Source organism: Parasteatoda tepidariorum, chromosome 11, assembly GCF_982258835.1.
Source record: "Parasteatoda tepidariorum strain Cologne lab strain chromosome 11, Ptep-v5.0, whole genome shotgun sequence".
Lineage (NCBI taxonomy): Eukaryota > Metazoa > Arthropoda > Arachnida > Araneae > Theridiidae > Parasteatoda > Parasteatoda tepidariorum.
This window is the reverse complement of record NC_141765.1, coordinates 72126071-72141586: the sequence shown is the minus strand read 5'-3', so window position 1 is coordinate 72141586 and position 15516 is coordinate 72126071. Positions and strand designations below refer to the sequence as shown.

Here is a 15516-nt window from a genome sequence, read left to right as displayed (position 1 = left end):
TTTTTTATAGAAATAAATTGTGAAAAATATAAAATATTTAATAAACTAATTATACAAAAAATTTATTACTTGAGTTTGATTAGATCCAACAACCAATGAATACGGACTTGAATAATACCATGTTGAGGAAGTGAACCAATGTGGAAGAAATTTTGCTTCATGTCTGGTGCCAATAAAAATGCATGGGCATTTTGATGAGGATCTGGGGGACTATGAAAATTTGATTTTAATATTTTCAAACAAATAATAATGAAAACAAATAAAACTTTGAATGTACAGAAATGGGCATTAATATAGTTTTGGTTCGGTAAACAAGAACCCTCCTCAATGTCCAAACATCAAATGATGGTAAAAAAGTAAAGAGGCAAACTGTTTTTCAGCAAAGTGGTTTAACCAACAGGGACAGAAGAACAAGTTTGAAGAAGATAATAAGAGAAAGGGAGATAAGAAATGGGTGAGTGGGGATAATTAGGATTTTTCAAAATTTGGAATGACTCCCGAAAAATTCAAGCTCATGATTAAAGTTCTCGTTCCTGTAACTAAAACTATAGTATCTCTATTTCTGTATTTTCATTTGTCTTATATTCAAGTTTTTATTATTAATCTTATTTATTTATTTTTCACTTTAGTTTACATAGCACTGAATATACCTGAACTTTGCTGCATTTTTAAATTAAGAGAAAAATCCCAGCCTATAAACTTTAAAATAAGTCATTATTTGAAAATTTTTGCAATATGGTAAGGAATATGCATAAATGTTTTTTTTTTTTTTTTTGTCATGTTGCAAAAATAAAACTGCATTATTCTTTTCATGTAATTATTAATTATGAATAACTAAATATTTGTTGACAAAGTATAAAGCCATTCATAAAATGGTCTGTTACCAAATGGAAAAACAGAGGCTTAGTTGTTAGTAAGTTCAGTAAAGCGTTAATTTGTTTGCTTAATGCATTTTTACTGAAGAGCTTTTGATTTAGTTTGGAAACAAGCACTCAGACACATCAGAAAGAAATATAAGATTTTTAAACTAGGAAGCTCACAAAAACTATACAATATTTTATGAAGAACAAGTTCAAAAAACTTATTTTTAACTGAGCGACAAACATGGGTCTTGTTTTTCAGCTTAGTGGATAAGTACGTTGATTGCAGCTTCCTACTTCTTTATTTAACTAATTCAGAATTTACAATACTTTCACCTGTTGTTGTTTTTAGCACAAAAACCAATTATTCAGCAAGCTATTCAATGAGCAAATACTGTATTAAGGACATATTTATTCATATACTCGTCCTAATGCAATGTAAAATGCTCAATTATTTTTATTTTATAACCGTCGTTGAACAGCCGATCCAATTTTGGGTTTACGACTACTAATGTTCAACTCCATAGCCTTGCAATTTTTTTGCACTTTTGGTGCAAATTTTCAGTGTTGCTTTCGATTTTGCAACCCAATTAAGTTTGAAGTTCACTTGCATTATGGTAATTTTTTAACACAAAACATGCATTTCATAAATAACAGCAGATCTATAACAAATATTAATCATTAGACAATTGTTATGTTACGTGCCTGCACCCGCTGCAGAAAACGGGTAACAATAAAATTAAAGTAATCAAAACAATATATATATACATATTAAAAATATAGAGAAACATAATGGGAAAAAAATATAATGAAGATTAATAAAAAGAGAAGAAGAAAAATTATTAAAATATATTTTTTTTAAATAATTTAAAAAAAATTATTAGAGTTAATTTTTTCTAAAAATATTTTTAAAAAGTTATTAAAAAAATTAAAAAGCCTGTAAATAAAATAATGGAAAGATATAATCATCTCATCAGCTCACATGATTATATCCACAATAAAGAGTGTTTTCTAATATTGTATTGACATAGCCAAAGCAAAATATAACAATACAATAGTGTGAGGAGCACCCAAAATATTGAAATGAAAAGGGAACATATTAAGTAAAAATATACCAAATAAAACAAATCAAGCAAAAATAGAAAAATACAGAATAAAATACAAAATATAATCTATAAAATGAGTAGCGAAATCAAATGAACTGACATCTTTCAAAAATGATTTACAATATCTTCATAACAAGTTTGCCAGATTACAAAATATGAAAATAGATGCATAAATGGAGGGATATTTTTACGGCCCCTTCTTACTGCATTACTGGAGCGTGTTTGATTTGTTAGTTACCTTGGATTGGCCCGAAAATGGATATGCGTAAGGAAATAACATACAGGATAATTTAAAGTTTATAATTGAAAGTTTGATTTTTGATTATACAATTTTAATGATTTTAACAAAATTATTAGCATTTATTAAAAAAATATGATTTGCCTGGTTTTCATAGATTTTTAGCCACAGGTTTGTCTGAATTGGATTTGCATATGGCAAAAATATAAACTTAGTTAAAGAAATTTTTAGTTAATTTATTAATAATAATAACATACAATTAACTCAATAATTTTATATAGAACTTATAAACATTATTTGGGTATCCATTGTTTTTTTTAACATATTTTGAAAGAGTTAGTTGATTTGTTTTGTTGATAAACATTACTACAGATTCTTTTAAGTTTGATTTTCATTTGATTTAAAATGATATTGCAATAAATGTTTTTAGAAACATAAGAATTCCAAGTAATTAGTTTATTTATACTAAAATTAAAATAATTTCTTTTTTCAACAATTCAGATATTTTCTTCTTTTTTAATACCTAAATCCAAAAAATTAAAATTAATCTTATCATCATAATTACGAAGCAAGATTAAACCCTCGGGGTAAATATTATTTAACAAAATTGTATAATCTTGAAAATTAAAGATAATTAAATCATCAATAAATCTTAAAACAAATTTAATATTAAGAGCATATTTTTTTTCATAGTAGTGTAAAAATAAACTAACTAAGAGAGATGAAAAATTAGATCTTTGTGGGATTCCATCAATTTGAATAAATATATTAATGAAAATATTAATAAAATAAAATATAATAATAAATAATAATAATAAAATAAAACTTATTATTACTTTACTTAATTTTTTTCATTACTCTCTCTTTTCTTTTTATCCTTTTAGTCTCCATTGTGTTATAGTGTATATATATATATATATATATATATATATATATATATATATATATATATATATATATATATATATATATATATATATATATATATATATATATATATATATATATATATATATATATATACACACATAATATTACCACTGATGGAAAACATATCTATATTTCAATAGAGAATAAATTTAAACTTTTTCAATTTAGCACTTACCATAACCCAGTACTTTTCCAAAAAAGTGTTTCTTTGTTTAATAGAAGGTCTTCAATAACAAACACTTCAAAATGCTCAGCACTAGAGATTTTTTCATTCTCATAATATATTTTAGGCTTTAAAATCTAGATAAAAAAATAAATAAATAATACAATTATTAGCGATAGCAATGAAGACTGAATCTAATATCACCCTCTTAACAATACACACATAAAGACCCACAAATCTGAACAAAATTGAATTCTTTAACATCTTGAAGGTGAATTGGGAAACTTTTTTAAGTTGCTATAGCTAATGAAGTATTTGTCCCATTTTAGAAGAATAAAAATGATGGCTATATAATTTGAAAGTTAACATTTTTTTTTATAATAAGAAATCTAAAAATTCATACATCAGGGTTTGAGAAATTTAAAAAAATGTAACACAACTGTCAGGACATGTAAAGATTTTTATATTTACATTGATTGTTATGAATTTTATATTTAAGTATAAGAAACAATTCATAATTAGTGTCAAATTATCAATGTTAATTTTGATTTGTTGTTATGATTGTAAGTGTACAAAGTATACAAGACCAAATACATGCCTGAACATCTATTTTGATTGCTTATAATTGAAAACTTATGAATGATCGTATAATTAATTACTTTTTTATTCTTAATGATTAATTTTTATGCTTAATGATTACATATATTTTTTAAATAACCATGACTAGGGAGATAAAGAAAGTATAAGCTTACTTTATCAACTGAATTCTTAAATATTTAATTAAATTTGATAATATTTAGGTCTTGCATCAAGTATAATCATTTTCTCCCTCTTCTATGCTATTTTTTGCCCAATCTGACATTATAACAATTTTATCAAAATATGGAAGGCACTTTTTTCTGACTTAATAAATGCGTTACTAGGTATGCAAGGATAAAAAATACTGGCCTGGTTGGAATTTTTACATGGCCAGGAATGTTGAGTAATAATATTTTTAAGCCGTAGTATACACATATTATTCTATTTCTGAAGAGAATTTTAAAATACATTAAGATCGATAATAATGGGTAATGCAAGCATTCCAAATTTTAGAGGAATAAAATCTAAATTCGCTGCAACAATTCGCTTCCAAAAACTTTACACATTAAAAAAAAATAATAATAATACTTTAATTTGTTAAGAATGTGCAGAAAGATGCTTTTTAAATTTCTAAACCTTTTTTTTAATTAAGCTGAAATTAAATTAATGATTCATTAAAGTTTTTTTCCTTTTGTATAAAATAATAATTAAATGAGACATAAAACCAATCTTTATCCGTTCATTATAATATGTAAAAAATTTAAACGCAGTATACTTCAACTTCAAATTTAGAATATATAGATTCATGAGTGAGTGAAATTCTCTTATTATACTAAATCATTAAAATTTGAATTGAAGTACGAAATATTTGGATGACTGGTATTTCCATTAAACATACTGAATTTCAATAAAACAAACTTAATGTATAAAGATAAATGTAGTATTATTCATATAAGGTTAAATAATATTCAGGTTTTTTTTCCGTATCAGTACTTGTTCAGGACAAGAACAATTGCCAAGGAGACAAAAGATTTTTAAATTTGCAAAAATTAAAATATATATATTGAGATAAAGAGAAGGGTTTCCCCATAGGGGGATATTACTATATCATGATCTGATCTATCACATCAACTACAATTCTCAAGAAGCCAAATGTATTTTTAAAGCTGAATTTTTTTTTTTTTATTAAAGCATGTAGAGGTTTGTTTAGAGGTGGCTATGAGTTTAATCAGGAACTCTTCGGTCTTTATTTTTTTATTTCTTTTTTAGTTTCTCACAAGCCACTGCCTGGAAGTTGCCAATACTTGGTGATAATTTTGCTGCAGATCATGATACAGGAATCTTCTTTTACCTGCCATATTACATAAGGATATAATTTTTTTTTATGACTCTGGTCAAATATAAATCTAAATAATTTCTAGATATTTAGTAATTAGAGATTCAAAGAATATTCGGTAAGATTTAAGTATCATACCCATGCCAAAATAAATGCCAAGTTTCTGCAACCTCGAGGCAGTGGCAAGAAAGGAACTTAAAAATAAAATCACAGAAAACCTAAATCCAAAATATTAAAACTAATCTTATCATCATAATTACGAAGCAAGATTAAATCCTCGGGGTAAATATTATTTAACAAAATTGTATAATCTTGAAAATTAAAGATAATTTAATCTTAAAACATATTTAATATTAAGAGCATAGGATCAATTTGAATGGTATATCTTCTATCCACCCTATGGGGTGGGGAAGTAAAGCACTAAAGAAAGTACAAGCAAAAATTAATTTAAAAAGTACGTTAAAGTACGTAAATTAAGTTTAAAGTCATTTAATAATATAGATAAAAGTGTAATTAACTAAAATGGTAGTGGTATTTATAAAGAATACAGTAATTTTATGAAGTATCGAACAGTATTGGCAAATAATATATATCAAAATCATAAGTTTTTTATAGGTTTATATATAGAATTAAGTTTATATATGAGAATTATATATGAGAGTTTATATATGAGAATTAAGTTAAAGGATTCAAAAAAAAAAAATTATAAATTGAAGCTTCTTGCCACTGTTAACTTTTAAGAGACATAACAGGTTTTAAAATTATTAATTATGTTGTTGTAAAATATACCTCAATTTTATTTGAGTTTGAATCTTTATAATGTAAACAATCAGTTTTTAAAATATTAAGAAATATAGTTAAGATTATAAACTTTAAAGAACAAATACACATATTAAAGGATTGTCACTTTGGTCTCAGCTGCTGCTTGTTGTTATTGTTGATATTGATAAATTGATTGCATCATTGGTTGATTTGTTGAGTGCAAAGAAGAATGCTGAAAGAGGCACCACTTTGGGTTTGAAAACATATGTTAGTTTGAAATGATAAGGACTACGTCAAATGATGCTGCCATCTAGTAAGATATATGGGACATAAAAGTTTCTCGGTTTTTCCTTCACAGAGTGTCGGAAATAAAATTTCCTTTTTATGTGACTCACCCGTCGTTAAAATATTTTCACATTTTGAATGTAGCTTTGTAATGATCCTTCTTTATTGTGGCTTATTAAATTTAAAAAAGAAAATTTTTTGATATTCTTTCTTACGCAAGCGAATACAAAATGGAATCGCTATTTTTAGAGACGGAAGGTTCAAAACACATCGGAAAAATATTTGCAAATAAGCAGGAAAAAAAATATGCATCTAATTTTTGTTGAAACCTAATGTCTCCGAAATCACTCTATTAAATTTAATGATCTAATATGAAAGGTCTATTTAAACTTTATATTCTATTCTTTGGGGATAGCCATCCAATAAGGTGAGCCGGGTTCGAATCCCAGCAATGGCTGGTCGATACAATTTCCTGCATCCGGCTTGCCGTGGAGGTCCTCGTGGTCTTCTTCTTCATGTAACGCAAGGGCAGGTTAGTTCCATCAAGAAGTCCTCCACGAACGCAAATTTCTTCCGATACTTGAGTCTCGCAGTGGACTGATCATTAAGACACGGTTAATAGTGTGATGTAAATGTATACAAACGTAATTTTCTCCTAAAATTAAAATAATTTTTAATATGAAAAACTGAATACAATTTAAATTTTAATAATTCCATTTTTAACTTAAAAAATAATTAAAATTCGCTAAATAGTCAAAGTTCCTAGTCATTACAAGTTTAAAAATTGATATTTTTCTTCAATTGATTAGGACAGATTTTTGCCAAAATTAAAAATTTTAAAATCTAATGAGTTAAATAAAGTTTTACTTCTAAATTTTCATAACAAAAAGAAAACCTAGAATGGATTTTTTTTCTTCATTTTATTAAATTAAAAATAAAGCAGTACAGATGTTTTTGCGAAGTTTAAATGTATCATAGGTACTAAATTATAAACGAATAAATATATTTCATTTAAAAATATTCTTATAATTTGTTTAGCAAAATTTTAAAAAAAGTATATATTAAAATATATAATTTAAAAAATTTAAAATAAAAAAATACTATACAAATGCAAAATAAGTGTTTAGTAGATGATTTACAAGTTTATAATGCTTCAAAAAATAAAGTGCTGGTGTAAAAAGTGCTAGTGTATAAAGAATGGTATTTTCTGTACTAGGGTGCACTGCAAACTTTTTACTGACTATACTTCCAGATTACTGTTTCCGGTGTATTTTGAAGCCATTTAGCTCACAACGTGATCATTGTGCTTTGAAACTCTCGTGATATTTATTATTTGTGTTAGAAAGAATCGTTATAAGACTCGTCGATTGACGACTTAACATTTCAAGACGTAAGAGCTGTCATTTGCAAAAAAATAATAATAATAATAATAATAATAATAATAAATGTTATTATATAAATTACTTCTTACCTTGTCAACAATGTACCAACTTCGAAATTTAAGCCTAAATGATAGTTCTTAAAATGAACTTAATCTTCCTGCTCAAACAATATGCAAACACATGCGACGAACAATATGCAAAACGATGGTGCACGGTTTGCAACAAGAACAAACAGAAATAAATAAGTAAAAAGAGGCCAAATCTGGCTTGCCAAAAAAGCGAGTTCTTTCTAAATCTAGCAACTATGTCACCTTTTTCAAAAATTTATATTTTCACCTTAAACCATGGGTCGCCAAACTTTTTTGATCATCGACCCCTATATAATTTTTCGAAATCTCCATCGACCCCCATGAAAGTAATTTTCTGTTAATTAAAATAAAACTCTATTAGATACTGTGTTTGTACATTTATTTTATGATTTTAAACATTTATTAAGGTAATAGTACATTGTGTAACAATAGTTTTATGAAAAATATACTAATGTTGAAATTTAAATACCTTAATATTTATTAAATAATAAGTAATTAAAAATATGCAGAAATAATAAGTAAAGTAACTACAGATTTATTGCTTCTTAATTAATGAGATGTGTGTGCCTGGTGCTCTTTTGCAAGATTCGCTATATTGGGTTCAAAATTGGTCAATTTTAATCTTAAATCCCCTCGAAACTCCACATTTAATTTATTTCTGTACTTAGTGAAGATTGAATTTACGTTACTGAAACCGGCTTCAACCATATAGGAACTTGGAAATGCTAGCATTTCCAAGCTGAGCTATTTCGTAAAGTTTGACATATTTTTGCATCATATTTATATTTGTCTAAAATTTGCTCATTGTTAAATTTTTAAAAAGCGTCTTTGCTTCAAGATCCGATAATAATTTAACAAGCTCATCTTGCAGTTTCGTCGTTAGCTGTACTAATCCATATTATTAATGCTTACCTTCTTTTTTTCATGTATTGATGATTGAAATTGATATCTAAACTAAACGAATGGTTTTATCGAAACACTAACTAATTGTCCAAAACTATAAAAATTTTAATAATGACACTGCAAATATTTAACACTGTTCACAGTTGAAAGTGCGTATGATATTTGTGTTTGTAACGGCAATGCTCGTCACACGTGACATTTGGACAAGCCCACATATACACATGACTTATAAACCAGAAGTGCAGAGTTCGTGCCACTGCGAGCTGGTGCGTAAGTATTTGTTTCACCCGATTAAATATGCGTTTATTAATTTATATGTTCTATAAAGAAACTGATATTAAGTCAATTATGAAAAATTCACAAATTTTACATACTGAATTAGGTATGTGTGATTTGCGTATTAAGAACTGTTTTTTCTTTGATCCCCAATCGACAATTTCGATTCGGATCGACCCCCATTCGACCCCCGCTTTTGTTAAATAGACCCCTGGGAGTCCATTTAATTTGAACGAAATCGGTCGAATAGTTATAAAAAAACAGATTTTAAATAACAGACTTTTTAAAGTCTGATTTTTAGGGAACCATTGAAACAATTTCGTCCAAAATTTGTATTTTAACATTTGAAGTTTTTTTTTTTTAAATGATTTAAGAATTTGTACACTACTATTAAATAAAATAATAAATATTTATTGAAAAAAACTTTTCTCGTGGTATTATCTTCAAATAAAGAAATTTTGTAACTGTGTGAAAAAACTTTCAATTCGCTTAAAAAGTTTTTGAGTTACGTTAAAATGCTCCAAAATAAAAAGTAAAATTTAGGGTTCCAAACCTCGGACAACTCTCCTGATTAAACTATTGTGGCCACATTTGCCAGATTGTGACTATTTCCTGTATTTTGAGGAAAAGAAATACAAATATATCGGGCAAAAACCTATATTTATTCAGAGAAAGTACGTTTCTGTATCTGATTTCGTAACTTAAAATGCCATCAGCATATTTGAGGTTACACTTTCAACTGACTCCTTTCACGTGAAAATACGACCATTAGATCAAAAGTTATCCAGGGTGTTCCGTTTATTTTTGTCCGCACTTTACAAGTTATTTGTCCACACCGAATATAACTCAATATCTTTATATATATTTCATGTAAATCAAGATATTCTTAAATTACCGTGCATAATGGTATATTGCAATGTATGAAAGTTATGAAAGTCTAAAAGAGGAAAAACTACTTATTTTTTATTGCACACATATATGAACATATAAAATCATGGATATAAAAATATGAATTAAACATACAAAAAACAAAAAATAATTATACATATAAAAATACATGGTATTAGATCAATATTTTCATAATCTTTTCAACAAAATCACAAAAATATCAGTGAATTTTATCTTTTGTCCGGCCAGTAAATAAATCCATTGATTCACTACCACCAAAAGCGTCATGCAATGCTAATAGAGATCTGTTTGGCATCATTCTAAAATATAAATAAAATTACTATTATCCATTTTATGCTAGACGAATAATGCTAATGTGGCATTTGAATTGATGAATACACAAAGTTGCACTATATTAAGAAAAATTCGTAAATACAATCGACGCTCCTCTGTTATTCGAACGAAAACAGACGCTTATAACTCTATTATAGTGTGCAAAAATACCGAAAAAGAGGTTTGATTGATTTGTTCATTTACGTCGCACTAGAGCTGCACAATGGGCTATTGGCGACGGTCTGGGAAACATCCCTGAGGATGATCCAAAGACATGCCATCACAATTTTGATCCTCTGCAGAGGGGATGGCACCTCCGCTTCGGTAGCCCGACGACCTGCACGCGAGGTCGAGCACTTTACGGTAGAACAGTTTAACGACAACCAATACCTCACACTCTCGATCCCTACGCAGACTGATCCAAGTGGTCACCCACCCGCACACTGACCGCAGTCAGTGATGCTTGACTTCGGTGATCTGCTGGGAGCCGTGTTTTAACGATCAGTCCACTGCGGGACACCGAAAAAGAGGAAAAATTAAAAAATTTGTTTACCTAAGGATAGTACAATCCAAAAAAATGTTGACTTGAAATAAACATTGTCTTTTTGTGAAATTTAATAATGATAAGAAATTTTTTTTAAAAAAAATCAAGCAATACTTTTTTTCAACATCATTTAAAATTATTCTTTTTTAATGTAAAAAATACAAAATGTGTACGTAACGATCAAATAGAGCAATGAAAATTTAATTATACGCACGTACTTCATGAGTTTTTATTTTTTAGAAGAAATTAAAAAAATTAATAAATGGATGAATCAAACGAAATTGTAAGAAACCAGGTTCCAAGAAAAAAAAAAGAGTGATTTAATATTCTTCTTTGAAGTTTTGGATAAATAAAACTATGTAAAACTTTAAGTAGTATGAAACATTATTTTATAAAATTTACTTTTATTGTTACAAGATGATTCAAAAATAATTTGCAGCATTGCGTAATCTAGTTCAGGTCAAAAATATTTTCTAGAAATAGGTTTTTGATTGTTTTCATGTGATATGGAAAAACTATACGGATAAAGATGTTAATAAGAAAAAAAATCTAGATAATAGTTTCAGTTTATTTCTTTCAACAATTCAAAATAGTTTGTATTTTTTAGAAGAAATTAAAAAAATTAATAAATGGATAAATCAAGCGAAATTGTAAGAAACCAGATTCCAAGAAAAAAAAAGAGTGATTTAATATTCTTCTTTGAAGTTTTGGATAAATAAAACTATGTAAAACTTTAAGTAGTATGAAACATTATTTTATAAAATTTACTTTTATTGTTACAAGATGATTCAAAAATAATTTGCAGCATTGCGTTATCTAGTTCAGGTCAAAAATATTTTCCAGAAATAGGTTTTTGATTGTTTTCATGTGATATGGAAAAACTATACGGATAAAGATGTTAATAAGAAAAAAAATCTAGATAATAGTTTCAGTTTATTTCTTTCAACAATTCAAAATCACCTTCAGTCTCTTAACCTTTATAATTTGTTTTACATTACTATAATTCATAATATAGTCATATAGTCATAATTTTAATAAATTTTTTGCTTATTTTTTCTCTGTCCTGAATATGTATCTGGTAAGTATTATGAAATTCAAATTTTTAGAATATATAACTTTTAGTTCTAAGCGGATTTAATTCTCTCCTTGGGAAGCAGCGTATGGTAATAAGAGAAATTGTCGGACAAAATGCAAAAAGTAATCAATTACTTGTGATCATGATAACAAGCAATTATGATAACAAGCAATCATAGTTGAAGATTAAAACTTTTATCATCATCAGAAACAATTATAATTTCCGCTTGCAATTGTAACCATAACTATAATTAATATTGAACTACAATTGTAGGTAATTGTGATTATTAAAAATCTTGATTGCAACTGGAAGTTTAATTACAAGTTATCACGATTATATGTAACTTTGATATCAAATTATCAGTATTGCACGTAAATTTGATTTTAAAAAAATTGATTGCTGATATCAATTACGTTTTGTTCTAAGCTAGTGCATAATTGTATTTTGATTGACAATAAAGCGATCTAATAAATAATTTCAAAGCCTTATGAGTTCTTGGAAATATTTTGGCTAGGCTGTGAACTGAACACCAATGTGGAGTTCAAGCATTAGTATATCTGATTTTTCTTGAATTAAACTTAAATTTAGAAAACTTGTTATTTAATTCATTTTCAAAACTATCTATTACAGTATTTGTTGTTTCCAGAATAAATTTATAGGTTTTGCCACTTCGTAAGGGCATCCAAATATTAAAAAAAAAAAAAAATTAGATTATTAAATATTACATTTAGAAGAAAAAAAATTCGAATATTTGAATTGCTTATTTATCTTAACCCTAACCACAATATTAGAAGAAAAAAAAATTTAAATTTTACCCATACAATCAAAAAATCATATAAACTGTAAAATATGAAACAATAAAATAGATAATAATCCATTCTAATTATGAGAGTGATTTCACTAATTCAAAAGAAAAAAAAATTGAGAAGGTAAAGAAACTCAATAATGGTGATAAATTTTAAGAATATTTTCGAAATGTAAAAATAAGCAAATCTGTTAAATAATGTGAATAAACTAAATATGTATACAATAAATATATATCAAAATTTATGAATCAGATACTTTCGTTTTAATAAAAATTCACAATTTTGAATTAAATGATAATCAAATACAATTTTCCAGAGGAAATAGATCAGATTGTATAAATTTAAAAGAAAATTTAATAATTATGAACACAGTTAAAATCGACAATTAAAAAACAAAACGAATCCACAAGTAACATATTTCAATCAAAATAATCTCATGAAAGCAAAAATGAATTATATCACGCTATAAATACGCATAAATTATAACATTTATCGAATTTGATACTTTTCTAGTTTTTTTTTAAATCAGCTAAAGACTTTGGCCGGGATAGCATGGTTGGTAGGGCACTGGACTCAAGTTCCCGAGAACAGGAGTTCGTATCCAGCCGGCCGAAGACTCCCCATGTAGTAAATGGTGACTGGTGCACGTTAAACCTAACCTGACGGGTCACAAAATCCTCTATGTAACCATAACAAATTATACCTCTGGGATTGCTGCATTTGAGATCGATCGTTATCTAGTTCAGGTCAAAAATACGATCTGTGGATGAATGAATGGATCTATGAATGTGTCTGCCCTAAAAACGGATTTGACGTATCGGTGTGACAGAAGTCGAATTCTTGACCATAGATCGCGCCACTGGAAAACAAGAACAATCGCACTTTAAGTGCCTTAATGGCTTACGACAGCAACAAGAAGCTAAAAACGCTATATTTTTTTATTTCAGTTAGGATATTTAATTTGAGTACCTTTTTCCCCAACTGTTCCACATAGGCACAAAAACACTACTTTTATTATTTTTTTTTTCGTGATGTCATGTCCTCTTGTTTTAAAGAACCGAAGAAAGCTCTGCGAGAAAGTCGAGTTCGCAACCTGATTATTGCTTCGTTCGAGTACATTATAACCGTCGTTATATAGCCGATCTAATCTTTACGACTACTAATGTTCAACTACGTAGCCTTGTAATTTTGAACTCAATCCAGAAGACAAGGGAACTCCTGTAGAGGGATTACATGGAGAGGAAGACCACGAGGAACTCCCATGGCTAGCATGAGGGAAAGGAGACTACCCATGATCCGTCTACCACTGAGGATATTTCACGTCAGCACTGTGGTCGCTGCAACTTGAATGTGGAATTCGTATCAACCAGCCATTGCTGGGATTCGAACCCGGTTCGCCTCATTATAAGGCGAACACTCTATCCCTTCAGCCATCGCGTCTCCCGTTCAAGTATAAAACGAATCTTTAGATGCTTCGTCATACATTTCACTTCACAAAGTTAGGGAAGCACAAATTTCTATCGTCACAATTAGAAGAGCCTTCACTTAAATCAGCTGCGAAAAAACTAGGGACATGGCAGGAACATTGTTTCCTTCAAGTATGAACATGAGATTGTTGGTTAGGTGCATCATCCAGATCCCTGTGCGAATGTCAGAATTTATATCGTCGCCATAATTTATATTCGTACTTCTTTGACCCGACTCTTCTATCCTGACGACTTATAATGCCATTGACAAGAGAGGCAGGATGTTGTTGTTGTTGTAGTTCATTTACGTCGCACTAGAGCTGCACAGTGGGCTATTGGCGACGGTCTGGGAAACATCCCTGAGGATGATCCGAAGACATACCATCACAATTTTAATCCTCTGCAGAGGGGATGGCTCCCCTGCTTTGGCAGTCCGACGACCTGCACGCGAAGTCGAGCACTTTACGGTAGAACAGTTTAACGAGGACCCATACCACACACCCTCGGTCCCTACGCAGACTAATCCAAGTGGTCACCCACCCGCACACTGACCGTTGTCAGTGATGCTCGACTTCGGTGATCTACTGGGAACCGTATCTTAACGATCAGTCCACTACGGGACTCGACAGAAGAAGAGGGCATCAATATTTATTTAACCATTATTAACAGAGAACATTCATCCAAGTAACATGCAAATTAAAGGGCTTTAAAAAAAATTAGAGAAAATCTATCAAAATAATCCCTTAATATGTTTCGCCCTATAGAAAAAGAGGAACCTGAGTAATTACAATTGGTGAATTAAATAGGTCGAGGGAAAATATGTTTCTCATATGTTAAAGGGAAAACTATAAAATGTTAATTCATACATACTTGAGATCTAAATAAGAGATAATAAGAAAGGAGGAAGTGAATAATTAAGTGTTGGATAGAGTTCAGTTTTGAATAATAAATGACGAAGATTTAGATAAAGTAATAACATAAAAATATTAGTTAGACATAAAATAAAAAAAGAAATATATATATATACATATATATATATATATATTTCTATATATATAGTAAAGGAGTATATATATATATATATATATATATATATATATATATATATATATATATATATATATATATATATATATATATATTTCTATATATATAGTAAAGGAGTATATATATATATATATATATATATATATATATATATATATATATATATATGTATTAGGCATTGGTTTTACCTGGCAAGCCATGGATAAATCAATGATACTTACGTTTTCATAGCAATCAATACATAGAAAGACCGTGGTATAATGACAGTTCCTTTTTCGCATAAAATCGATGTTAAAATTTCTTCAGCAACATATTCAGGTTCTAAGATGCTGAACAATCTATAAACAATACAAATATATTACTTACGAAAATGGCAAAAAAAGAAAAAATCAAATTTATCCGGGCAAGTATTGCATATTTCTTGAAAATATTACACAATTTCGAATAG

The 15516-nt window shown here is 28.1% G+C and overlaps 2 protein-coding genes across 4 annotated transcripts in view; both read right to left on the bottom strand.

Moving 5' to 3' along the window:
• The window catches only part of Idua (alpha-L-iduronidase), a 32104-nt gene extending 25889 nt beyond the window's left edge, over nucleotides 1-6215 (bottom strand). For 2 of the 3 annotated variants that reach the window (XM_087155475.1, XM_071187339.2), the window contains exons 1-3: nucleotides 6002-6211; nucleotides 3310-3434; nucleotides 70-210 (exon numbers count right to left, since the gene is read on the bottom strand). In XM_087155475.1, coding sequence (XP_087011601.1) covers nucleotides 70-210; nucleotides 3310-3434; nucleotides 6002-6103 — 368 coding nt within the window. In that variant the 5' untranslated portion in view covers nucleotides 6104-6211. Of the gene's footprint in view, nucleotides 1-69; nucleotides 211-3309; nucleotides 3435-6001 lie in introns of all 3 variants that reach the window. The other variant, XM_087155477.1, reaches the window with a different exon arrangement.
• Nucleotides 6216-9852: 3637 nt separating this feature from the next.
• The window catches only part of LOC107455476 (short-chain dehydrogenase/reductase family 16C member 6), a 33335-nt gene continuing 27671 nt past the window's right edge, over nucleotides 9853-15516 (bottom strand). Inside the window, exons 4-5 of the mRNA XM_016073057.4 lie at nucleotides 15290-15406; nucleotides 9853-10117 (exon numbers count right to left, since the gene is read on the bottom strand). Of these exons, the coding sequence (XP_015928543.1) occupies nucleotides 10018-10117; nucleotides 15290-15406 (217 nt within the window). The 3' untranslated portion in view covers nucleotides 9853-10017. The remainder of the gene's footprint in view (nucleotides 10118-15289; nucleotides 15407-15516) is intronic.